Source organism: Desmodus rotundus, chromosome 3, assembly GCF_022682495.2.
Source record: "Desmodus rotundus isolate HL8 chromosome 3, HLdesRot8A.1, whole genome shotgun sequence".
In the NCBI taxonomy this organism is placed as follows: Eukaryota; Metazoa; Chordata; class Mammalia; order Chiroptera; family Phyllostomidae; genus Desmodus; species Desmodus rotundus.
In genome coordinates, this window is record NC_071389.1 from 29744907 (window position 1) to 29771905 (window position 26999).

At 39.9% G+C, this 26999-nt stretch overlaps 1 protein-coding gene and 1 pseudogene across 2 annotated transcripts in view; one reads left to right on the forward strand and one right to left on the reverse strand.

The window, feature by feature from the left end:
* EIF2B3 (eukaryotic translation initiation factor 2B subunit gamma) overlaps positions 1–26999 on the reverse strand; it is a 105623-nt gene that overhangs the window by 55867 nt on the left and 22757 nt on the right. For both annotated transcript variants that reach the window (XM_024571117.4, XM_024571116.4), the window contains exons 4-5: positions 15954–16113; positions 5061–5172 (exon numbers count right to left, since the gene is read on the reverse strand). In XM_024571117.4, coding sequence (XP_024426885.2) covers positions 5061–5172; positions 15954–16113 — 272 coding nt within the window. The remainder of the gene's footprint in view (positions 1–5060; positions 5173–15953; positions 16114–26999) is intronic.
* On the forward strand, positions 26118–26725 carry LOC128780452 (small ribosomal subunit protein eS8 pseudogene; annotated as a pseudogene).

A 26999-nucleotide genomic window follows, 5' to 3' on the forward strand; every position in this document is an offset into this window, starting at 1 on the left:
TCTGTAGCTCTTGCTAAGCAGCCCTAGGCCTGGTACTAAGGGCAGCTGGCCTTGGTTCCCAGCTTAGCCTCTCTCAGGTACTTCCAGCCCAGCACAAGAGGCAGCCAACTACAGATCGCTTTGTAGCTCATGCTGGGTGGCCCCAAGCAGAGCACAGGTGGCAGTTGACCTTGGCCTGCACCTCCTGGGAGGCCCCAGAGCCAGCTTACACCTGGTAGACAGCTTTAGACCATGGGGGAGAAACACACGACCACCTCCACGAGAAACAGAGCCCTGCTGAAGCAAGTCCTGCTCTGTGGGGTGGGCCCCTGCACAGCATAGCCTCTGCTGTGGTCATGGCAAGTCCTCACAGCCAATCAGCCTGGGGATAAATCTTTCCCACTGATGTGCCAACAGCAATCAAGGCTCAACTACAACAGGAGGGTGCACACAGCTCACACAGGGGGCGCACCTGGAGTGCCCAGCTTGATAACTGGAGAGGCTGTGCCATGTAAGGCCGCTCTACCAAGACCAGGAGATGTAGCAGCTCTACCTAATACACAGAAACAAACACACAGAGGCAGCCAAAATGAGGAGACAAAAAAACATGTCCCAAATGAAAGAAAAGAATAAAACTCCAGAAAAAGAAATAAGCAATTGGAGACAAACTCTCTCTCAGATGTAGAGTTCAAAACACTGAGTGTAAGGATGCTCAGTGATCTCAGTGACAGCTTCAACGGAGAAATAGGAAACATAAAAATGGAGTTAGAAAACACAAAAAGAAAGTCAAAAATGAAGAATATGGTAACTAAAATGAAGAATACATTATAGGGAATCAACAGTAGAGAAGCAGAGGATCAAATCAGCAATTTGAAAGATAAAGAAGCAGAAAACACCCAATCAGAATTGCAAAAAGAAAAAAAAGAATCCAATAAAATTAGGATAGTGTAAGGAGCTTCTGGGAGAACTTCAAGTGTATCAACATTTATATAATGGAGGAGTTGGGAGGAGAAGACAGAGAGAGCAAAAAACTGAAAACCTATGCTAAAAAGTGACAACATACTTCCCTAACCTGGTAAATGAAATACACATGTAAGTTCAGGAAGTGCAGAGAGTCCCAAACAGGATGGACGCAATGAGGCCCACATGAAGGCACATCATAATTAAAGTACCTGAAGTTAAAGACGAAGAATCTTAAAAGCAGCAAACAACCTATAGGGAGGCTCCCATAACACTGTCAACTGATTTCTCAATAGAAACTGCAGGACATAAGAGATTGGCAGGAAATATTCCAAGTGATGAAAAGCAAGGACCTAAAACCAAAATTATTCTACCCAGAAAGGCTATCATTTAGGATCAAAGGACAGATAAACAGCTTGTTGGATGAGAAAAAGCCAAAGGATTGGCTAAGACGGAGGCGTAGGTAGATATGCTTCACCTCCTTGCACAACCAAAAGAAGGAGACAACCAATTTGAAAAGAAAAAACAACCAGAACTGCCAGACAACCAAACTGTATGGAAGTCTGACAATCAAGGAGTTAAAGAAGAAACATTCATCCAGACTGGCAGGAGGGGCAGAGACAGGTAGTCTGGGCTGAGAGGACACATGGCAAGGTGGTGGCAGGTGGGTGGGGCTGTCCCACATTTGCATGTGGATAAACTGGGAGGAACAACTGGGGCGTGAGACAGACCAAGCAACCCAGGATTCCAGTGCAGGCCAAATAAAGCCTCAGAACCTCTGGCTATAAAAATCTGTGCAGGTTGTGGCAGCTGGAGAAACTGCCAGTCTCTTGAAAGCAGGGCAAGGGCCAAGCAAGTGGCATTGTTCCCTCTCTGACCCCTCCCCCACATATGGCACCACAATGCAGAGAAGTGGGTTGCCCTACCCTGGTGAATACTTAAGACTCCACTTCTAACAATGTAACAGGTGTGCAGAGACAACAGAAATATGGTTCAAGTGAAAGAACAGATCAAAACTCCAGAAAAAGAACTAAATAAGCGGAGGAGATAGCCAACCTATCAGATGTAGACTTCAAAACACTAGTAATCATGATGCTCACAGAAATGGTTGAATACGGTCGCAAAATAAAGGAAGTAGTGTGAAGGCTATGCAAAATGAAATAGAGAAAAATGTAAATGGAGCCAACAGTGAAGAGAAGGAAGCCGGGATTCAAGTCAATGATTTGGAACAAAAGGAAGAAATAAACATTCAGCCAGAACAGAATGAAGAAACAATTCAAAAAAATGAGGAGAGGCTTAGGAACCTCTGAGACAACTTCAAATGTTCCACATCTGAACCACAGGGGTGCCAGAAGGAGAAGAGGAAGAGCAAGAAATTGAAAACTTAGTTGGAAAAATAATGAAGGAGAACTTCCCCAATCTGGCAAAGGAAATAGACATGCAAGTCCAGGAAGCACAGAGAGTCCCAAAGAAGTTGGACCCAAAGAGGAGCACACCAAGACACATCATAATTACATTACCTAAGATCAAAGATGAGGAGAGAATCTTAAAAGCAGCAAGAGAAAAGAGGACAGTTACCTACAAATGAGTTCCCATAAGGCTATCAGCTGATTTCTCAAAAGAAACCTTGCAGGCAAGAAGGGGCTGGAAAGAAGTATTTGAAGTCATGAAAGGCAAGGACCTACATCCAAGATTACTCTATGTAGCAAAGCTTTCATTTAGAATGGAAGGGTAGATAAAGTGCTTCCCTTGAAGCACTTTAATTAAGTGTTTCAAGTTAAAGGAGTTCATCATCACCAAGCCCTCATTATTATATGAAATGTTAAAGAGACTTATGTAAGAAAAAGAAGAAGATCAAAACTATGAACAGTAAAATGACAACAAACTCACAACTATTAACAACTGAACCTAAAAAAACCAAAAACAAAAACAAACTAAGCAAACAACTATTACAGGCTCAGAATCGCAGAAATGGAGATCACATGGAGGATTATAGCGGGGAGGGTGGGGAGAATGGGGGAAAAGGTACAGAGAATAAAAAGCATAATTGGTAGGTACAAAATAGACAGGGGAGGTTAGGAATAGTATAGGAAATGGAGAAGCCAAAGAACTTACATGCACGCCCCATACACATGAACTAAGGGGGGGAATGCTGAAGGGAGGTAGGGTGCAGGGCAGAAGGAAATAAAGGAGAGAAAAAATGGGACAACTATAATAGCATATTCAATAAAATATACTTAAAAAAAAAAAGAAAACGAAAAAGCCAAAGGAGTTCATCAGCACCAAACCTGTATTACAGGGAAGTTCAGGAGTCTTCCTTTAGAAGAAGAAGAAAAAAAGATCAATGCCCTGAGTGGTATGGCTCAGTGGCCTGTGAACCAGAGAGTTGCTGGTTTGATTCCCAGTCAGGGCACATGCCTGGGTTGTGGGCCAGGTCCCGACCTGGTTGGGGGTGTGTGAGAGGGAGCCAACTGATGTTTCTCTTGCACATCGATGTGTCTCTCCCTCTCTTTCTCCCTCCCTTGCCCTCTCTCTGAAAAATGAATAAAATCTTTTTTAAAAAAGTAAAGAAAAAAGATTAAAAATATGAATAATAAAGTGGCAATAAGTACATATCCAAATCAGAATGGATTAAATGCTCCAATCAAAAGACATACAGTGACTACTTGGATAACAAAGTAAGTCCCTTACATATGCTGTGTACAAGAGACTCATTTCAGATCAAAAGACACACACAGACTGAAAGTAAAGGAATAGAAAAAGATATTTCATGAAAATAGAAATTAAAAAAAAAATCTGGGTTAGCAATACTTACACCAGGCAAACCAGACTTTAAAACAAGGGCTATACAAGAGATAAAGAAGGACCCAGCAATTCCACTTCTGTGTATTTATCTGAAGAAACCCAAACACTAAATCATATGTATCCATATGTTCATTGCATATTTACAATAACCAGGATATGGAGGCCACCTAAGTGTCCATCAATAGATAAATGGATAAAGAAGTGGTGCATACATACAACGGAATATGACTCAGCCATTAAAAAAGATCAAAGAAACCTTGCCGTCTGCAACAACATGGATGGACCCAGAAGGCACTGTGCTAGTGAAATAAATCAGACAGAGAAAGACAAATGCCAGGTTATTTCACTTATATACATGGACTGTAAATGACAAAATAAACGGACAAGCAGAACAGAAACAGACTCATAGATACAGAGAACATTTTGACGGTTGGCAGATGGGAGGGGCATTAGAGGAATGGGTGAAGAAGGTGACAGAATTAAGCATTACAAATTGGCAGTTATAGAAGAGTCACAGGGATATAGAGGACAGCACAGGGAATATAGTCAACAATATTTTAGTAAGTATGTGTGGTGTCAAATGGGTACTAGGCTTGTCAAGGCGATCACTTTGTAAGTTACATAAGTGTTTAATCACTGGGTTGTACGCCTGAAAGTAATATACTATTGTACATCAACTGTAATCGAAAAATAAAAAAAATACTTAAAATATTTTTAAAATGTTGTATAGACATAGATAGATACATAGAATGTTATGCAGCCTTAAAAAGGAAGTTCTCACACATGCTACAACATAGATGAACTTTGAGAGAATTACAAAAAGTAAAGGAAGTCAGTCACAAAAAGACAAATACTTTATGATTCCACTTATATGAAGTATCTAAAGTAGTCAGAACCACAGAAACAGGAAATTGAATGGTATTTAGCAGGGGCTGAGGAGGGAAGGACAGTTGTTAATAGACACAGAACTTTAAAATTACAAGATGAAAAAGTTCTGGAGATCTGTTTCACAATAATGTGAAAATGCTTAACACTACTGAAACGTCCACTTAAAAATGGTTAAGACAGTACATTTTATGTTCCGCCGCACTCCAATGCAGGATTCGACTCTACCTTGGCAACAGAAGACACCGGGAAAAGCTACGCTTGTGTGGTGGAGAAAAGCCTCCATTCTCTCTCAAGGGAAAACATTCACATACTTTTGTTAATTTCACACAGTATAATCTAGTTTTCATTCCCTCTTTCCCATCCACTGGGTGGTTTTATTTTGTTTTAAGACAAGAAGAATTGCCAAGAAGAAAAACCCTAGGGCTTACTTCTGCAGGATGGATCCCTTAATGACCAGCTCTTCATCCAAGTCCGCTTCATTAACCATAAAGAGCAGCCTCTTTCCTGTGCTGTCCACTCCAATGAAGTCACGCTGCTCCACTGAATCACACAAAAGAAGGAAAATCAAACAAAGACATTTGCCCTGCCTGTATGACTAAGTCAGGGAACAGGGTACCTGCTCACATTTCTCTCCGAACCAAATACAAGACTGAGTGTTGTGTAGTACATACTCATTACAATGTTTAAAAGACAGGTAGTCAAAAAATTTTTTTATTGCTTTAAAGGATATTATTAGGCTAACTGTGAATTTTGAATAAGTTCTGTAGATTAAAGTTTCGTGTCAATGTAATTTCCTATTTTAAGTGACTGTCCATTTTCAGCAGGAGGGTGGAAGGTGAGGGGAAAGGATTTATATTTGTGTTTTTAAAGGCAAAGGGAATGATGCCTGTACTTTATTCTCAAATAGCTCAGAAAAATAATAATTATGTGTACACTGTATATGTGTATGGTATATACTGAATGTATATTATAAGAGAGAGAATGATAAAGCAAGTATTAACATTAGGGGAATCTGGGTGAAGGATATATAAGTTCTTTATACTATTCTTGTAACCATTTTATAAATTTGATATTATTTTTTAAAAAGTTAAGGTGATGGATATGGTAAATAGTTTGACTGTGGTAATCACAATGTCTACATATATCAAAATATTACCTTGTACACCTTAAATATATGTAATTTTTATTTGTAAAAAGTAAAAAAATAAATAAAAAGTTTAAAAAAAGAGGGGCAGTCAAGAGACTAAGGGGTAGTAAGATACTAAGTGGATGAATCACAGGCCCAATGCCTGGCACAGAAAGTACAGCTCTGACTGGTGTGGCTCAGTGGGCTGGATGTTATCCTACAAACCAAAAAGTCACGGGTTTGATTCCCTGTCAGGGCACATGCATGCTCTGAAAGCCAGGCCCCCTGTCGAGGGTGTGTGAGTAGATGTTTCTCTCACACATTAATGCTTCTTTCCCTCTCTTTCTCCCTCCCTCCCTCTCTCTAAAAATAAATAAATAAAATCTTTTTAAAAAAATTTAAAAAAAAGAAAGAGAAAGTGCAAGGAATCCTTTCTTTGAAAATAATGACCTAGGTCTGCTCACTGTGAAATGGGAAGAACATTATTTAAGGACATCTACATTCAGCCAACACTAACTGCATGTCTACTGTGCCCTACATTTTATGCTGTTTATGGGTACACTCAAAGAAAACAAGGTACACATTTACGAAAGGTACAGTTACCTGATAGATGGTGATCTTGCAGGCTGTCCTATTATTGCTCTTTTCTGGGGTATATTTCTTTGCCCCAACCACGTTATAAGCTCATCAGAGGCAACCATTTTTGGCCACTGAACAAAATGCGCTCAGATATTCATAGTCTTTCTCTATGGCTAACAAAAGCATTTTCACAGAGGCAGCACTGCATATAGGTAAGAAGAGAGCCTTTGAGGCCAGACCACTTGGGTATGAATACCACTTACTAGTTGCATCTCTGTAAGCAAGACGCTAAACCTCTCTGTTCCTCCGTTTCGTCTGTAAAACGGGGATAACCATAAGCTTGTTCTAAGGACTAAATAAGGTAATAATGCTCTTAGCTGATTCTCACAAAGATCAAATACAGCTATGATTTAATACCTCTTTGGAAGGAGAAAGTGAAAGTTGAACTTGAGGAAAAATATCATCTCTAAAGATGAATTGATCTGTCTCCTACTGACAGGCGATGACTTCCACATAATTGAATATGCTTCCCTGTCGGCCTCAGGCCTCTATACCCAGAACCAAATGTGTTACTGAAGTGTGTAATGTGTTTAGCTCAGCGGCTAAAGCATTCATTTCTTCGGATGGTTTCTGGTCATCTGATCATACGCAGTGTCTGAATCTGAATAGGGAGAAGCCATCGTGAAAAGTTATATGTTATTCTTTTCAAAATCTAAGATTGGTAAACTCCAAAGAAGGAAGGGTAAATATGCCAATTTGAAATTAAGTTTTACAGAGATTTTCAATCAAAGCAAAAAAGTGAGGAGAATTTCAAATGCCACAGAGTAGCTTTGATATATATCAATTCATTCATCCATTACATGGAAACTTGAGAACATCGAGTCTGCAGAGGTCTGATTATGAGCCAATATTTTAAAAAGAAACACAGAGATGTTATTTTTGGATATGATCTGTAGTGCTTACCCTGTCCAAGTCCTCAGGCCCACAAAAACCTTGAATTACTGAATGTCCTGGGAGCAATAATTTTCAACAAGTCAATTTTTTAGTTATGGTGCACTTCAGTCACATTCCCCTCACTCTCAGGTCCCACTTCTTGTATTTGCTTCTTTGTAGCTACCATAGTAACTGGGACCTCAGAATATGATACAAATTATAGGGACTTGGAAAGGTTTCTGTTTTGCTTTAACAAAGTGAATTCCACTTTGAGAGCAGAGCAAGTAACATTAGAATGTTCATTGTATAAAGGAAGACCACACAAATAAGGTTAAGAAAGCAGTTAAAACTATGAAGTTCCATATTTAAAAAATTCTGTCATATTCAACTATTGATATTTTTTCTCCTTCTTTCACCCGTTTCCTTTATAGTCATTTACTTATCCATTCATTCACTCAACTAATAAATATCTTTGTGCACCCCCCCGTGACAGGCGTTATGTTTGGAGTGGGAATTCCACCTCATTTTGAGACCAGCGTGATCCTGATGCCATAACTAGACAAAGATGTGATGAGAAAGGAAAATGACAGGCATTTTCACTTTTCATATAAATACAGGATTCCAAACAAAATACTAGCAAATCAAAACTATTAGTGTATATGGTAGACTTAAAAGGATAACGAATTTGTTGCACTGCTTCCCTTAAAGGAAGTTCTAGAATGTAAAATGGTAAATAGTATGGTGGGAAAACAGTATGGTGGGTCCTCAAAAAATTAAAAATAAAATTAACCATATGATCCAGCAATACTACTTTGGGTATGCACCCAAAAGAAATGAAAGCAGTGGTTTTTTTGTTTTGTTTCTTTAAAAATTTTTATGTATTTGTTTTTAGACAGGGGAAGGGAGGGAGAGAAACATCAATGTGTGGTTGCCTCTCGCACACTCCCAACTGGGGACCTGACCCGCAACTCAGGCATGTGCCCTGACTGGGAATCAAACCAGGAACCCTTTGGTTTGCAGGCCAACGCTCAATCCACTGAGCCACACCAGCCAGGGCAAAAGCAAGATTTTGAAGAGGTATTTGTACACCTATGCTCAGAGCAGAATTATTCACAATAGCTAAAATGTGGAGGCAACCCAAGTGTACATTGATGGATTAATGGATAAGCAAAATGTAGACACATACAATATTATTCAGCCTTAAAAAGGAAGGACATTCTGCGATATGCTACAACAATGAACTCTGAGGACACTATACTAAATGAAATAAGTCAGTGACAAAAAACAAAACAGAACAAATCCTGTATGGTTTTACTTATACATGGTACTTAAAGTAGTCAAAATCACACAGAAAGCAGAAAGGGAGGGAGGGGAAAATGGTGAGTTATTGTTTAACAGATAGAGAGGCTGCAAAGGAGGGGAAAATAGGGAGTTATTGTTTAATGGGTATAGAATGTCAGCTTTACAAGATGAAAAAAGTTATGAAGATGGATGGTAGTGATTGTTGTACGACATTATAAATGCGTTTAGCATCACTAAACTATACACGTAAATAACGGTGGTAAATTTTGTTATGTATATTTCACCACAACAATTTTTAAAGGAAAAAAACTGCTCACAGGGAAAAAAGAAAAAAGCGGTTAGCTTTCGTTGCCTGTCCTTTATATCTAGATCTAGCCTGGCCTAGCAACTAGCTTTGACTAAAGAATGCAGAAGAAGTGACACAGTGTGAGTTCTGAGTTTAGGCTTCAAGAGACCTTGTAGTTTCTTCACATATGGTTATAACCTGCTGCTGCTGCCATGTGAACAAGCCTAGGCTGGCCTCCTGCGTGATAAGAGACTAGAAGGAAAGAGAAACTCAGCTGTCACAGCTGAGGCCCTAAACATATTAGCGAGTCCAGCTATGGTGGGCAAGCTCTAAGAATAGTTGCCTCCTGATATTCACACCCTTCTGAATCCTCTTCCCTTGAGTATGGGCAGGCCGAGTGACTTGCTCCTAATCAAAAGAATATGGCAAAAGTGATGAGGTGTTACTTTCATGATTAGGTCATTTGTAACTGCTGTCTTGGTAGAGGGTTCTCTCCTTGCTGGCTTTGATAAAGCAAGTTGCTATGTGGAGAGAGGCTGCAGTGATTTTTTATTTTTTATTTTAAAGATTTGGTTTATCTACTTTTAGCACAAGGGGAAGGGAGAGAGAGGGAGAGAACATCAATGTGTGAGAGATACATCAATCGCTGGCCTCTCACACGCCCTCAAGTGGGGGCCTGGCCTGCAACCCACGCATGTGCTGACTGGGAATTGCACTGGCGACCCTTTGGTTCGCTGGCTGGCACTCAGTCCACTGAGTCACACCAGCCAGAGCTGATTTTTTAAAAAATGAGGACAGCTTCTAGCTAACAGCTAGCTAAAAACTGAGATTCTCAGTCCAACCATCCTTAGGGAACTGAAATTTTGCCAATAAACAAGTAAGCTTAGGAGAAATCCCTTCCTAGTTGAGCCTTCAGATGAGACCCCAGCTCTGGATGACACCTTGATTTCATCCTTGTGAGAAAGTCTTGGATTATTGCCTCACTCTTTAAAGTATGGACATATAAAACCCTGGTAAAAATGAAAACTAAATTTAAAAAAAGAAAGCCCAGGCTATGGAGTCAGAAGTCATGGGTTCAAGTTCTGTTTTTGCCACTTACCACTGATGTGACCTTGGGCAACTATCCACAACATGCTATTAGGCCATAAATGGATATAAAAACTTGGCAAATAACAAAACCATCAAGGTCCATTCACTGGATTTTGGCTTAAGAGCAAATCTTGATTATCTCTGTTTCCCATAGAGGGCTTAGCATAGATTTTACATATATATTGTCCTAAATGCAATGACTATACCGACATGTAATGGACTTGTAGGTCAGGGATCGGATTTCATATCCACTACCCTGTTTGCACGTAAGTAAATTACTCACCTTCTTCTTTTCAAACACCGTGTTTTAAAATATATTTCCCTGTAACTGAGCTATTAAATTGTTCCCTGTATTTTGCACATGCTATTATTGTACTTATGACATTGTGACTGATGGGTTCTAGGCACATTTGGACTTTCTTCTGTATACTGTTTCCTCAATCACGAGAATGTCAGTTTTGAATATGCAGGGATTTCAAGTCACTTCTGTTGGATATAATTAGAAAAAAAGGGCAGGGGAGAGAGTGGGAATTGAGAAGAAAAAATACATCAAGCAGAAGCACAAGCAGGAGCAGAAGATTTTTTGTTTGTTTGTTTGTTTTGTGCAGGACAGCTCTGAGAAAAACAAAGGGAGCCGAAGCAAAAGAAGCCTAGGCTCAGAACCGCCTGCCAGCATTTGTTTAGTGCAGAGTGAAGTTGACTGAGAGGTGATAGCCATGTGACAGCCTTCACCCGTGTTTTCCAGAAGTGCACTAATATATATACTGATGCCAGCCTGGATCAGAGTACCGGTATATAACTCTGAAAACTGGAGAGGAAGTTGAGAAATACTGCTACAGTAAACTGGGTTAAAGAAAAGTTTTCTAGAATTTTTCCATTTCAAATATCCCAAGAGACACTGTGCTACTGCAGAGATAACAGTCAATAATTTGTGTCATAAAATCATAATAGCATAAAACATTTGCACAGAGGAACATACCAAAAAGATAAGCCCCTTCATAAACGTTATCTACGATAAAGCAAAATAAATATACTACGTTCTCATCAAAATGGAGGAAAAAAGGAAATCTAGAAGTTTTTAACAAGCAAGAGATGGTAAATGGGAATTAATGATTTTTATACATCATTGCAAGTTAAAGAGAGATACGTATTATAGTATCTGATACTATACTCTGATATACACTGATGTTCTCTTTGTATAATATGTTATTTTTACTGTTTGACTTTTATGACTACAAAATTACATATATGAGGCCTTGGCCAGGTGGCTCAGTCGGTTGGAGCATTGTCCCATACACCAAAAGGTTGTGGGTTCAATCCCCGGTTAGGGCACATATGGGAGACAACCCCTTGATGTTTCTCTCTCATGTCGATGTTTCTCGCCTCCCCCCACCCCAAATCAATAAACCCCAAAATCCTTGGATGAGGATTTTTAAAAGATTGCATATATGAGATTTCTCAAAATGCCCTATGATTAGGGAGGGTATAATGAACATTTGTCTGTCTACCCTTTAGGGTAGGGATATGTTTTCTTTTCTTTTTCTTTTTTTTTCACTTATATGGGCCTTGGTACTTAGTTCTGTGCTTGTCATAACACATACCAAGTAACTGTGTTAAATTGATCTCTTGACCCACTTGCTCAATAAGTAATATTAAGCGATGGTAGAACAATGGCTGAATACGACAAGTGGCAGATTTTATATTTCAGTTATGGTACCCAATGCTGCAAAACTCAGTAAATAGGATCTGCCAGAGCTTATGTACCCCATTTCCCTGCACAGCTTCGCTGGGTTTCTGGGTCCCTCTTACACCTCTAAGTCATCCAATTTTCCTCTGAGAAGTTGGTACCTAAAAAAGCCTTTTTGAATCACCAGTGAAAGTTACATGTGGTCCTTCCAATGAGGCTTGTCTAGACACTTCAGGCTGCCACTGTTAGTTTCCCTACAGACTTAAAAGCTATTATGCGAACAAAAACATTTTGATATCTGGTGGTCTTTAAAGGATTGCCACTTTACATAAAATATTTAAAAATCCCCTTTAAAAACAACGTAGCCCTGGCTGGCGTGGCTCAGTGGATTGAGTGCCAGGTCGCTGATATGGCCGCTGGTATCAGCGGTATGACTCCCAGTCAGGGCACACACCTGGGTTGAGGGCCAGGCCCCCATTTGTGGGTGTGTGAGAGGCAACCGATCAATGTATCTCTCGCATTTCAATGTTTCTTTCCCTTTCTTTTTCCCTCCCTCCCCCCTCTCTAAAAAGAAATAAATAAAATCTTAAATGAATGAATGAATAAATGAATAAATAAATAAGTGGATGGATGTGATTTGTTAGGCTAGTAACAGGACCAATTACTTCCCATAGAGGTATTTCTAAAATATATGTGAAAATGATAATGATAACATTCCTAATGATGATGGGAATAGCAACAACAATTTTTTAAGCAACTACTATGTTTCAAGGAGTAAACAGAATGCTTTACAAACATCTTATTTCTCACAAAGGAATCCTGAAAGGATTCAGTTGCACTTTACAGCTAAAGAAAATGAAGCTCAGGATGGTTAGATAATTTGTCCAGTATCACACTGCATTGGGGCATTGAAACTTTCACAATCTGAACTCGAGAGCCTGTGCTCTTAACAGCCATGCTGCAGCATGTTTTCAAAATCTTGAAAACATTTCTAAATATAAATAAATAGACAATGTAGTATCAGTCTAAAAAATCATTATAAATTCATGCTCTTATAATACCCATGCAAGAACCAAACTACTGCTCAGACTCACAGTCCTACAATTTGAAGTTCGAGGGCTTAATCTACTTTCTCTGACCTGGGGGGCAGTAAGAGCTGCCTTCACAGGCAGACCCTCAACCATTCAATAATATCTACTAACTGCTCACCATGGGCCATACCTGGGCCAGATGTGGGGATAAAAATGAACAAACAGACATGACCCTGCTCTCACAGAGCTTACAGTCCAGTAGAGGAGGGAGTAAATAAGAGGGCGGGGCTACCACATGTAGTCAAACAAGAGGATTTAATTTCACATTAGAGGGTCAAGGCAGGCCTCTCTCAGAGAATAAACTGGATTCAGAGTGCATATGTTGTGGGAGGAGAGGGGACAGAGAGCATTTCAGGCAAATAACAACATGTGTAATGACTTGCAGGAGAAAAAAACCAGCCCCCCAAATTCCAACATGATTTGATCCTTCAGTCCTCAGCATCTACGTCTCCTACAAAAATGCTGAGAAGAAAGTGGCCAGGTGGGGAGAGGTGGCTCCTGAAACATCAAGCCATAGCCGTTCTGTATGTCAGTGATTGGTGATTTGAAAACCTTGGACCTAGGGGATCTAGACTATTAAACAAACTATGGGAAAGAGGGGACTGCTGGCTATTCTGGCACACAATAGCAGCCAAGAAGCAGAGCAAATGTATAGTTTGAGAAATTTAATATTCTTTTAAAAAGCACTTATCACTAAAATGCATAGTATCCATGGGGGGAATTAAAAACTCAGATATTTAGGTGAACCTGTCTTCAAATATAATAAAATACAGAAAATGAGAAGTTCAAAATTTCACATTAAGGATGAAAAATCTTTTTTAAAAAAGACTTATTTATTTTTAGAAGGAGGGGAAGGGAGGGAGAGAGACATTGATGCAGGAGAGCAACATTGATTGGCTGCCTCTCACACGGCCCCGACCAGGGACTGAACCCACAACCCAGGCCTGTGCTCCAGCAGGGAATCTAACCAGCAACCTCTTGCCTTGTGGGATGACGACAAACCGAGTCACACAAGGCAGGGCTGAAAAAATCCTTTTAAAACCCAAATCTAATTATGACATTCTCTTGTTAAAATTCCTCAGTAACTCTTCACTGTTTTCCGGATAAAGTTCAAACTCTTTAATATGATTCCTGTTTCCTCTCTCCTCCCATTTCCTGCTTCTCTGCCCGCCAAGCTTACACTGCAGCTAAACAGCACGTTACCAGTACACATCATACTTTTCCTGTTCTTTTTTTAAAGATTTTATTTATTTATTTTTAGAAAGATGGGAAGGGAGGGAGAAAGAGAGGGAGAGGAACACTGATCTACAAGCCTCCTGCATGCCCCCATCTGGAGACCCAGCCGGCACCAAGGCCTGTGCCCTGACCAGGAATCGAACCTGCAACCTTCCAGCTCCCAGGCTGGGGCTCAATTCACTGAGCTACACCAGCCAGGGCTACATCGTGCTTTTTCAAAGAGAATAAAAGAGTGAGCTTAAAGGAAATTCTACTGGCCAAACTGTGAAAACTTAAGCATCAAAACATTTTAAAATGGATGGGCAGACAGACCATAGTTACAGTTCATTTAAAACAAAATTGTAAAAAAGCTATGCGTTTATAATGATATTTAAAGAGATAAAAGCTAATGTGAAATGTACTAAAATGTTCTAATACCAAGAAGAGTAACTCTAATAGGGTACTTGATTTTTTAATTATTATAGAGAAGCATATAAAAAATTATATTTATAAAATATACATCTGTTTATAAAGTCTGGATATAGAGTTGTTTCTATCTGTGTAAGTCCAAAAGGCTGAATATAGGGAATTATGAGTAAGCAAACCAGACCTTGTGAAAGTAGAAAATATCTCAAGAACAAAAAGAATGACTGACATGAGGATTATACATAATAATAAGGTAAAAAGAGGATCCAACAACTGATCTGCACCAGTGGTCACAAAAAGCAACTAGAAGGAAGTTTCAATGCTATAAGCCAAAATCATAAGTTAACCAAGTGCTCTAAAGAAGAGAGCTAAAAGTACAGACTAATTACTCAAATCCTAGAAATGAAAGCTCTAGGTGGCTCTATGAAGAGTAGGATAGTAATGCATCATACATAGCTTCGAGTGATTGTAAGAGGCTACAGCAATATGTAATAATGACAAGACAATGGGTTACATAATGCTGAATAAACAAAATCTTAAAAACTCGCCATTCCAGGGAAAACTCCAGGGAAAAAACACATCAGTCCAGGGAAAACTAAAACCTACATGTATAAAAAGTGTGATCTGACAGATTTTTGGCCATAAATTCAGTTTTTAAAAGTAACCCAGTCACAGAATCACTGGCTCAGGTTCGAAATATGCTGGGAAAAGCAATCAGAAACTATGCCTTAACTAAAATTAACAACTGGTCAATAACCCAAATTCTATGAGTGATCCAGAGTATTAGTCCTTTTCTTTTTGGTCTGTTAAGATTACTATATCTCTATGAAGATTAAAAAAAAAAATTAACATACTACTAGAATCTTAGGAAAATATAAAGACAAATATGTTGTAATACTAAGAAGACATAGCCATGGTTAATGACTATCTTGTTTGTTTAGGGTGATTACACTATTCAAAAGAATTAATCATACTAATTTATAATAGTAATTTTAATCACTTAAATTAGTGTGATTAATTCTTTTCTAATCAATTTGCAAACTTCAAACATTTTAAAAAATTCAATGTTAAATTAAATTTTTTGTTTCTTAGGTATATGCATTTGAGCCTTAAACATAATGCAAACAGTTTTTTTAAAAAAATTATGAAGATTTTATTTATTTATTTTTAAAGAGGGGAAGGGAGGAAGAAAGAGAGGGAGAGAAACACCAATGTGTGGTTGCCTGTTGTGTGCCCCCTACTGGGGACCTTGCCTGCAACCCAGGCACGTGCCCTGACTGGGAATAGAACCAGAGACCCTTTGGTCCACAGGTCGGCACTCAGTCCACTGAGCCACACCAGCCAGGGCGCAAACAGTTTTGAGTACTCTGTTCTGCATACAAAAGCCTCTTGGACCTTATAGAATCTGATCAATAGTTATAAACCTCTTCAAGTCAGCAATTGTGTCTCGTTAGACTTTATGTCATCAACTGCTGGCACAGTGCCTACACTGCAGTCAGTTTTCAATAAATGTTTCTTAAGAGAAAGTATGAGTGACAGGAATAATTATTAAAACCCAATAAACAAATTGAACTTTGGTTTCCTTACCTGCTTTTTTTTTCCCCTTTTGACCTGGAACTGGTTCTAAGCCATCTTGGCCTTTTCTCATTAACATGGCAAGTGACGCACCATGAGCTCTGAACAGGTCCACAACCTCGTGTAAGGCAACATCTGTTATTAGATCACAGCTCAGGACCAGGACATCTGTCTGTCAAGTGGAGAAGGGAAAAGTCAGTATCACAAAGGACCAAGGATCATCACAGGATAAAGTACAATGGCTTAGAAACTGCACAAATTGAACACTTGCTTTCAAACCTTTTTTTATAGCAGCGAAATAAGTAAAATAAATTGAACTGTACTGGGGGAGGGTTTGGAACATCTACTTCCCCTTTGTGTAGGTGCCTCACTCCAGCCACTTCTGAGGCATCTCTGGCATCTTGACCTCTTGGAAACAGAGTCTGAAAACCTCCACGTTGTCTCTTTCCATGAGTGTGGAATTAATGACCTTGGATTTATGCATCCCTTTACAATGTGCAAAGCATTTTCACATAGTTTGATTATTTGACATGGTTATGTTGAAAAGTGTTCAATTTATGCATGATTCTAAGCCTGTAATTTATCCTGCGATGATCTGCATGATCCCCAGGAAATAACAGAATGAATATAACATATGCCTTCTTCTCTGGGAAATCAATCTAGCTGGCAAGCAATTATAATACAACCTTAGGTTTGTATAAAAGCACTCATTTAATCCTGATGATAATACCATGGGGATGAAATTGTTACTATTATTAGCCCCCATTTTTATGGATAAGAAATATGAGGCCTACTTATCATAGTGCCTGGCACATAATAGGCATTTAGTAAATTGTTTGATGAATGAATGAATAAATCAATGCAGTAAAAAAGATTTTCTCATGTGGTAGATCTTTTGATTGCAATTATAGTGTTCAGATTAATTACAACAATAACTAATAATGGTAATTAACATTTATTGACTGCATATCATTGACCAGAAATTGTAATAACATTTTGTATGCATTACCTCCATCTTCCAAATTCTATGCTTAAGCACTATTATTATTTGTACTTCACAGACTAAGAAACAGGTTAACAGTAGTTATGTAACTAAGATCTAACAACTAGTAATGACTATTCATTTAACTAAAGTCTGCACTACTGAACAGTGTTTAAAGAAATAGAGTTGACCCTTGAACAATGTAGGGGTTAGGGAGGCTGACACCTGCTTCCCCCACATAGTCAAAAATCCATGTGTAACTTTTGACTCCCCCAAAACTTGACTATTAATAGCTTACTGTTCACTGGAAGCCTTACGGATAACATAAACAATCAATTAACACATATTTTGTATGTTACATGCATTATACAGTGTTTTCTTATAAAGTAAGCTAAAGAAAGTAAAATATTATTAAGGAAATCAGAAGGAAGAGGAAATACATTTATAGTACTGTTTATATTTATTTTTTAAGAACTCATGTAAAAGTGAACCTGTGCAGTTCAAATCCACGTTGTTTGAGTCAACTATATAGCTTTGCTGGTTTGAAGACCCGTTTAAGAGAGGTTCTAGTCCATATTAGGTACCAAACAGATCTAAATTTAGATCTTAGATACTCTTAAGTTTTGATCTACTACCCAATACTGCAGGTCCTAGGTATCAGTAGATGCATCATATTGGGTTGGCCAAAAAGTTTGTTTTTTCTGTAAGATGACTCTAGTAGTGTTTATTTGTCTTTAACTTTATTCAAAGCAATTTTGTTAGATTGTATGCTGACAGCTGTCATATCAGTGTGCATTTAAAAAAACTTATCAAAATTGGTGAATTTTTGTGTAAGCATTTTAATATTGAAGATGGAAGAAAATAAGCAACATTTTCAGCATATTATGCCTTATTTTTTTAAGAAAGGTAAAAATGCAAATGAAATGCAAAAAGATTTGTGCAGTGTATGGAGAGGGTGCTGTGACTGATCGAATGTGTCAAAAGTGGTTTGTGAACTTTCATGCTCGAGATTTCTTGCTGGATGATGCTCCAGGATCAGGTAGACCAGTTGAAGTTGATACTGATCAAATTGAGAGGTTAATTGAGAACAATCAATATTACACCACATGGTAGATAGCTGACATACTCAAAATATCCAAGTCAATAAAGTTATTGGTGAAAATGAAAAATGTGTCTCTTAGTTTACAGAAGAAACTAAATGGACTTTTTAGCCAACCCAAGATTTTAAGAGTAACCTTGATAAACTAAAAATGTATCAGTAAGAAGATGATGAAGATGGTGAAAAAGCTAGAAAACATGAGAGCTGAAAGAACAGAAGTTGTTTAGTAGGGAAAAAAAGATTGTACAAGGGGGGACCCAAAAAAACCCCAGGAAATATCTTCTGGAGGGCAAGCCCCTTGTAGTACAGGCTTTCTCCCCTAGGTGAGCGTTCTAGGAACCCATCTGTATCAGTGTACCAGCTGGCGTTGTTGTGAGAGGCTGCACTTAGCTTCAGTAAATTTTTTTTGAAAACTCTTTCAACACATTCGCCCATTTCATGATGGGTGATTTATGAGCACACCTGCCCACACCTCCCTGAGGATTCAGCAGTTTTTGACCAAAAACAGATCATCCCCGTGCCCTACCCTCCCTATTCACCCGATCTCACCCCGAGCTTTTGTTTCCCCTGATGGAAAAAGTCCTCAGAGGGAAACATTTTGCTGATGTGGAAGAGGTGAAACAAAAAACCACAGAAGCATTAAAAAGCATCAGAATCAACGAGTTCAAAAACTGTTCTGAGCAGTGGGAAAAACATCTGGATAGGTGTCGTGCATCAAACAGAGAGTACTTTGAAGGTGACTGAAGTTTAAACATGGGAGATTAAATATGCAATTTTTAACAAAGAAATTCCATTTTTGTGGGACACCCCTCCTATGTGTGGGTGACAGTGGGTAGGATAAGAAGTAGGGGGTGGAGTTAGGAAAGAAAGAAATGCCCTGGCCAGTGTGTCTCAGCTGGTTGGGGTGATGTCCTGTAAACTGAAAGGTTGTGGGTTTGATTCCCGGTCAGGGCACATGCCTGGGTAGTGGATTCGGTCCAGTTGGGGCATGTGCAAGAGGCAACTGATCAACGTTTCTCTCTCACAACGATGTTTCTCTCCCTTTCTCTCTCTCCCCCTCTTTTCCCTTCTATTTAAAATCAACAAGCATGTCCTCAAGTGAGGACTGAAAAAAAAAAAGGAAAGAGATAATCTTAAGGAAGGATCAAATTTTCCCTCAACAGTGGAAGACTAAAACTAAGAACAAATAAGGTAAAACATGAACAGAAGTTTTGATTTCCATATTAACTTATGTCTGTCAATCAGAGCTAGTCAGAAAGAATAATTTTGTAAGGTAATGAATCATCAGAAATGCTCAGGCAGAACTGGATTATGTGTTGCTTGTAACAATTCATTTATCTGACATTTACTGAACACTCACTCTATGCTGAGATAGGCCCTACTCTGGAACTCGGAGGGAACTTGGACTGTGTGTGTTGAGGTGCCATCCAGTTGGCTCAGACTTCTGGAGACCCTGTGAATGAGTGATGTCCACAAGGTCCTGTCCTCAACATTCCTGCTCAGCTCCTTTAGACTCACACCTGTGGCTTCCTTTATGGAGTCAATCCATCTCACATTTGGTCTTCCTCATTCCTGACGCCTTCTATTTTCCCCAGCCTTTTCCTTAAATCCCTGCCTTTTCATGGTGAGCCCGAAGAAGGCCAGCTTCAGGTTTGTCATTTTTGTCTCCAGCGATGTTTCAGGTTTAATTTGCCCTAGGACCTTCTTGTTTGTCTTTCTGGTGGTCCAGGGCATTATCCATAGAGTTCTCCTAACTCCACGTTTCACATGAAATCCCTTTTTTTTTTTTTCCCTATTGGCCTTCTTCACTGGCCAACTTTTGCATCCATACATAGTAACTGGGAATATGAGGGTACAAATGATCTTAGCCTTGGTTTCTAATGACACATCTTCACTTTTGGTGATCTTTCTTGGAATAGAAAGTATTAAATGTGAGTGGCTAAGAAAAGCTTTTTAATGCATTTCAAACAAATTTCTACCTATACATTCTGCCATTAGGTTTTACCATAAATGCAGAAAACAAAAGTCCAAAAACAGTCAACTGGAAAGCAAATTCCTTAGGTTGTAACTTAAATCAACGTTTCTCAATGGCACACCTACTGGTTCCCAGAGGCGCGTCAGAGAAAGGCTGGTTCCTCCTGCCCTTCCTGGGTCAGTCAGGGCAGCTCCTCTCTCATTGATTTTATGATCTAGGCTTCTGTGTAAGTGTTGGTTAGGAAAACAGGTTCTGCTACTTTTAAAAGTCCGAGAAACACTGGACTAAATTATCCCAGGTTTAAGAATAAAGTAAGTATCTGTATTCATAGAAACTTTTGCAAGTGGTTCCAACTTTTGTATGATTTTAATTTAAAATCAAGACTCCTGCTTTGGGTGGGAAAATGGACGATTTCAACTCACATTCCACTACAGCGAAGTGTCGTTCATGTTTGCTCAAAAAGTGAGGCTCAACAATTCAAATACCTTGTCTTACTGCCTGAAATTTCTTATTCTGAATACACATGCCTCTCGACTTAGGATGAGATTATGTCCTGATGATCCCATCATAAATTGAAAATATCATTGAGTTGAATATGCATTTAATACACTTAACCTACTGAACATCACAGTTTAGCCTAGTCTACCTTAAACTTGCCCGGAACACAATACCCCCAAAATGCTGGTCATGCAGTACTTTGCAGAGTACCAGTGGTTTACCCTCGTGACTGGGTGCCCCGCTGGGAGCTGGGGCTCACTGCCACTGCCCAGCGTCATGGGAGAGTATCGTACTGCATACTGCTAGCCCAGGAAAAGATCAAAATTCAAAATTTGAAGTGTAGTTTTTACTGAATGCGAATTGCTTTAACACCACTGTAAAATCGAAAAATCGTAAGTGAAACCAGTGTTAAGTCAGGGACTGTCTGTACAGAACCTGCAGCAGAACCATCCTTTCTTTTCCTACTTATAACTCATTATTTATAGCCTGAACAATTCCTTTTGAAGGCCTTATATTAAGATTAAGAAGTTCAAATTTGGATTTTTCCCTACCATTCTGCTTCTCTTTTAATTCTTTTTTTTTTTTTTTTTGATTTTAACTCTAAGCAAAAAACAAAAAAATGTCTCTATAAACATTTTTTTAGGGAAAAAATTTCTCTGTGCTCGCCATCCAGGAGCCACCAAATGTTAACAAATCAGCCCCCACACAGGCACGTGACGGAAGAAATGGCCTGCAGAATGTCCTGCTTCTTCCAACAATGCTTAGAAAGACAGGGAGCTGGGCCACGGCTAAAGACGTGTCACAGCAGAAGTTGCCTCATTTCATTATAATGACAATGACAGTTTGCTGAGGACAATAAATCTCCTTTCTCTTTTCCTAAGTTTCTCTAATAAGATGACTGATGTTTGCAAGCTGACTGTTCTTCAATAAATTCAATTTTTAAGTACACTCCAAAGTGAAGAAAATGACCCCAACGCAGATGCCTCTGAAGTGGTGTCAGTGTTGTCTTGGAAAATAAATGCTTTTATCATTCAGTATCTGCAAAAAAATAAATCTGTCAGTATAGTGAATGCCAAACAAGTCCTGCATAATTGTGAACAGTCGGCAGCCTCATTTTTCTCTTTGCTTTCAGGTGACTTTTTGCTAAACTGAATGCAAAATCCCCAAGAAACACAAGGAACAGGCCCCTCCTCCCAATGTCTGGTAGCCATCTGTTCTCCGTGAAAAGAAAGGCATCCGTCTGAAGGTCAGGGTCTGGGACACAGATGGAGGCGCTATCTGCCAGGCATCTCATGCCTCTGTTCCCAGAGAATGCGCCATGTAAGACTCACGGAGACCAAACACATTCCCATCCTCAGTGAACTACACTTCTGAAGGAAAGTCTTTGCTATCTGATCAATGTACTTTGTTTCCAAAGCTGGATATCCTGGAAGAAGAAACAGAAGTCTAAAAGCCAAACTGTCCCTGGCTGGGTGGCTCAGTTGGTTGGAGCATGGTCTTGCACACCAGAAAGTTGTGGATTTGATTTCCAGTCAGGGCACGTACCTAAGTTGCAGGTTCAATCCCCAGTTGAGGTGCATATGGGAGGTAACCGATGGATTTTTCTCTCTCTCCCCCCCCTTCCTCTACCTCTAAAATCAATAAACATATCCTTGGGTGAGGGTTAAAAAGAAAAAGAAAAACTAAATCACCTTCACCTCTTTGTTCAGCTGGTGTACCACAAGAATTGTTAAAACATGCAATACCTGACTATTTAGTCAGGGGCACTGGCCTCTTTTCCCTTAAGACTGTCAAATAAAAAATGACACAGCCAACACAACAATAGCTTTCTGGTGTGAATGAATCTAAATTATACCTATTTTTTGTCACATCAGCAAAAAAAATATTTTTTTGGTGTGCTATGGAATTTTAGTAGTTAATGTGTGCCATGAGATGAAAAAGGTTGAAAATCACTATTTATGCTATAAGAGAAAGAAAATAAATGACTATTGTTTTGATTTTTGTTCTAAAAATGTAAAGCTCACTCTAGAAATGCAAATGTTCTTCTACTAACTGGAGCCCAGAGAGAAAAGCTGAAAAACTCTTAAGAGCCAAAAGTATTTCTGATCATGTGTGACCACAAGCAATGAATAAACACAGACTGGAGTGTAAAGCAACCGTACAGTGTATCTGAAATGCAATCAGCTTGAAAGTGCCCTGGACACACCGACCCTGAGCTGCCTTTGGGGGACCGCTCCCTTTCTACCACCAACAGTATGCCCCTTCTTCCACGAGGCCCACTGGAATCCCCACAGACCTCCCTACTCACTATTTTAACAGTCCTCGGTGTGCCTTATCCCAAGTCTGCTCCTCTACAGGAGCCAAGGCAATGTCGAGCAAAAACACAGCGGTAAAGGACAGCAAATGTGTGTATTTTTGACAAAGTAGAAAGGTCTACAAGGGAAGGCGAAAGAGAGCACTTTAGTGCTTGGGGAAAAACCAAGACACCCAGGAATTCAAAACGCAAACTGCTGTCAGTTAGTCTTGGCTAAAGCAAACAAATTAAGCTCGGAAAACCCAATTACCAAGCCATGGTAAAGCCCAGAAATCTTTCATTACAAGAATACTTTCAATCAAGCCAAAACCACTGAGTAAAACTAGAAGAAAAAAACAAAAGTTAAATCGGAAAACCGGATGTGTGTGTGTGGTGGCAATGCTGGGGTGGGAGGTGGAGAGAGCCACTGGGAATAGCCTCTTTTCTTTTCCTGGCAACTGTTCCATGACAGACTGTTATAAATAACCCAATCTGGCAAATGATTTCCTACAGCAAGGGGAAAGGAAAACATACTTATTCCCCTGGAAAAAACTGTCAGGGCAAGGTAACTGACTCGCTTTTACCCACCCAGCATTTCTACAAACACTGGCTCTGACCCAAATCCCCACCCAGTACTCCACCCCTGCCCATGTGGAACTGATGAATTCAGTTATTCGGTTATGACTGTGAACGGTCACAATGCACACTCGTCTATGTGGTCCAATCCCAACCCAAACCCCAAGAGTAGACTTGGTGCTTTAACAAACACCAAGGGCTAACTGCAAAGGAGACTTCACCATGACCGTGCTCAATTTGGGCTGAAAATGCTTGGAGAAGATTCCCAGTCCGCAGTCCCCAAAGTGTACAGCAAAGAGCCAACTGCCGTTTTGTTTTCACCGAGTTCGAGGCATTGGGTGCAGGATGGAATGAGCAACTCAGTCTGTAAGAAATGTGACAGTCTTTAGGCTGAGAGCTGAACATCGTTCCTGTGATCCTTAGCTTAATCACAGTGTCGCCACCATCCAGGATCCGAAGTCAGATGTCTTCCCTCGCTTGCCCATCCCTTGCCCGCCATCTCCCTGGCCCCTGAGTCCCCCTCTTTTGTCTCCACTGCACCACCTTACTTCAGGCCTCGAGCTATTTCCCCAGTCTTAACTGGTCTCTCTATCACTTCAGTTTTCTCTCATTCTAACGCATACTCTAATTCCACTGCATATTTCACTCCCATGCTTAAATACAGCCTGGAATAGTGTTCTCCAGTGTGGGGGGAGGTGGAAGGAGGTGAAGGAGGGGAAAATAACAAAAAATAAAGCAAAAAAAATTTTTTTTCCAAACATAAAAAAATGTTGAATATATCCACTTATTCCTACTTACTTTTAAAATATATTTTAAAATACAATATATGAATCATTATAAATGATATAATATGCTCCTTATATAACACACAAGAAAAGACAAAATTAAAAGAACTAGAGATCCCAATATTTCCCTCTGGTAGTCCATCCCACACACCCCCTGGCTTTGAGAGTGCTCCATTTTGGACACCACTGCTCTACAGGACTGAGTTCAAATTCGTTGGCATGATGTAGGGTCTTCATGCCCTCTCTCAAGCAATGAAAAAAAAATGTTCTTGGGTGAGGATTAAAAAAAAGGGTCTTTAAACTATGACTCCACCCAACTAATTTGGCCTTCTCTCCCAAAATTCCCCTTCCACACAGCTCATGTTAATGAGCTGCGCACTCCCTCTTCTCTCCTTCCACCCCACGACACATTCATCCATCAAGAGTCATGTCTTGTCACAGTTATTATAAAGGGCGGAGCCAATATATTATCTTCGCTAGAGATGAGGTCTTTTTGGACCCACTACAGACCTTAAATCGCTAAATTTCATTACGTGGTTTCTTTCCCATCCAGACTTTGAGCTTCATAAGGAGCTCTTTTCTCTTTGTATCCCCAGAGTTCAACCTACTGCTGGCAAATAAGAATCAGTAAATATTAGCACTCTTCCTATTACCCTTCTCCTTGTTTGAATTGACTTGAAGATTAAAATATCCAATTTTAGCCCTGGCTGGTGTGGCTCAGTGGATTGAGCACCGGCCTGCGAACCACAGGGTCACTGGTTTGATCCCCAGTCAGGGCACATGCCTGGGTGGCAGGCCAGGTCCCCGGTGGGAGGCACGAGAGACAACCACACACTGATGTTTCTCTCTCTCTCTTTATCTCTCCTTTCCCTTCTCTCTAAAAATGAATAAATAAAATGTTTAAAAAGAAAAAAAAAGGATGTGTCTCTAAATACATTTTCAGCAACAATCCATAAAGATTTCAGTTTGGAACCAGTGGTACACTACCTGATATCATCAGCTCAACTGCTTCTCTAAGGGTATGGAACCTCTGACGGCAAAAACAATTAACTTAAAACTGGACAGCATATTACTGTTTACAAAGCTCTTACACATACCTTATTTCATTTAATTCTCACATGATTCTATAACATCTTCAAGGGAGGACCCCCAAAAACCCAGAATTATCTTCTGGAGGGCAGGCCCCTTGTAGTAGAGGCTTCCCCAGCTAGGTGAGTGTTCCAGGAACCCATCTGTATCAGTGCACCAGCTGGCGTTGTTGGCCTTGTTGTGAGAGGCTGCGTTCGCTTCAGTTAATTTTTTCGAAGACTCTTTCAATGCGTTTGCCCATTTCATCATGGGTGATTTATGAGCGCACCTGCCTGTGCCTGCTGAGTGTTCAGCAGTTTTTGACCAAAACACAGCATGAGCCCCATGCCCCACCCACCCTATTCACCCGATCTCTCCCTAAGTGACTTTTTTTGTTTCCCCCAAATGAAAAACAGCCTCAAAGGGAAAAAGTTTTGCCATGGGGAAGAGGTGAAACAGAAAACAGCAGAAGCACTAAAAGGCATCAAAATCAACAAGTTCAAAAACTGTTCTGAGCAGTGGAAAAATGCCTCAATAGGTGTATTGCATCAAATGCAGATTACTTTGAAGGTGACTAAAGTTTAAATATGTAAGAAAAAATGTATAATTTTTATAAATAACTTCCAGATATTTTTGGGTCCCCGCTTGTATATAGTAAAATCCATTTTATAGGCAAGAATAGACAAGAAAACAGAGGCTCAGAAATACTCTGCGATCTGCCCCTTTGTCATCACATTGCCTTTTACACGCACACACACACACACACACACACACACCCAGCAGTGGTGCTAAATGCATCTAGGCCCTCTTTAAATGCACTCAAGTCACATTTAAACTTGGCCAGGCACCTTACTATTTAAAACCAAATCACAGTTCACTCTTTCCAGCTGGCGCTGAGCCATGGGCATCTCTCGGGACAACTGTCACAAGCGCCGCAAGACCAGGGGCAAGAGAAAGCCCTACCACAAGAAGCAAAAATATGAGCTGGGATGCCCTGCTGCCAGCACTAAGATTGGCCCCCAGCACGCACACATGGTCTGCGTGCATTGAGGCTGGATGTGGGCAACGTCTCCTGGGGCTTGAGTGTTATGAACACAAAACAAGGATTATTGATGTCGTCTACCATGCATCCAACAATGAACTGGTCCGAACCGAGACCCTAGGAAAGAACTGCATCGTGCTCACTGACAGCACCCCGTACCGACAGTGGTACGAGTCCCACTATGCGCTGCCCCTGGGCTACAAGGATGGGACCAAGTGGACTCCTGAGGAGGAAGAGATTTTCAATTAAAAAGAAAAAAAGATCAGAGAAAGTTCTGAAGAAATATGATGGAAAGGAAAAAAATGCCAAAAGCAGCAGTCTCCTCGAGGAGCAGTTCCAGCAGGGCGAGCTTCTCGCATGCATCAATTCAAGACAGGGCCAGTGTGGCCGAGCAGTCGGCTACGTGCCACAGGGCGAGGGGCTGGAGTTCTACCTGAGGAAAATCCAGGCCCAGAGAGGCAAATAAATCCTCTTCCCTCCTTTCTTAGGTCACGTAATAAAGTATTTATTCTAAACAAACAAACAAATCATAGTTGATAAAAAAAAAACTAGTAGATTGTATTTAAAAATAACTTATATGATACCTGAAAGTTATAAAGTACTATTTTATTATGACTTTGCTTTTATTGAAATTAGTAAATCTCTTGTGATAATGGCCTTGTAATAACACCACTGTGACTTGCACCGTTCGAGCCAGGTGTCTGAATAGGAGAAGCCAGAGGAGTCAGAGGAGGTTACAA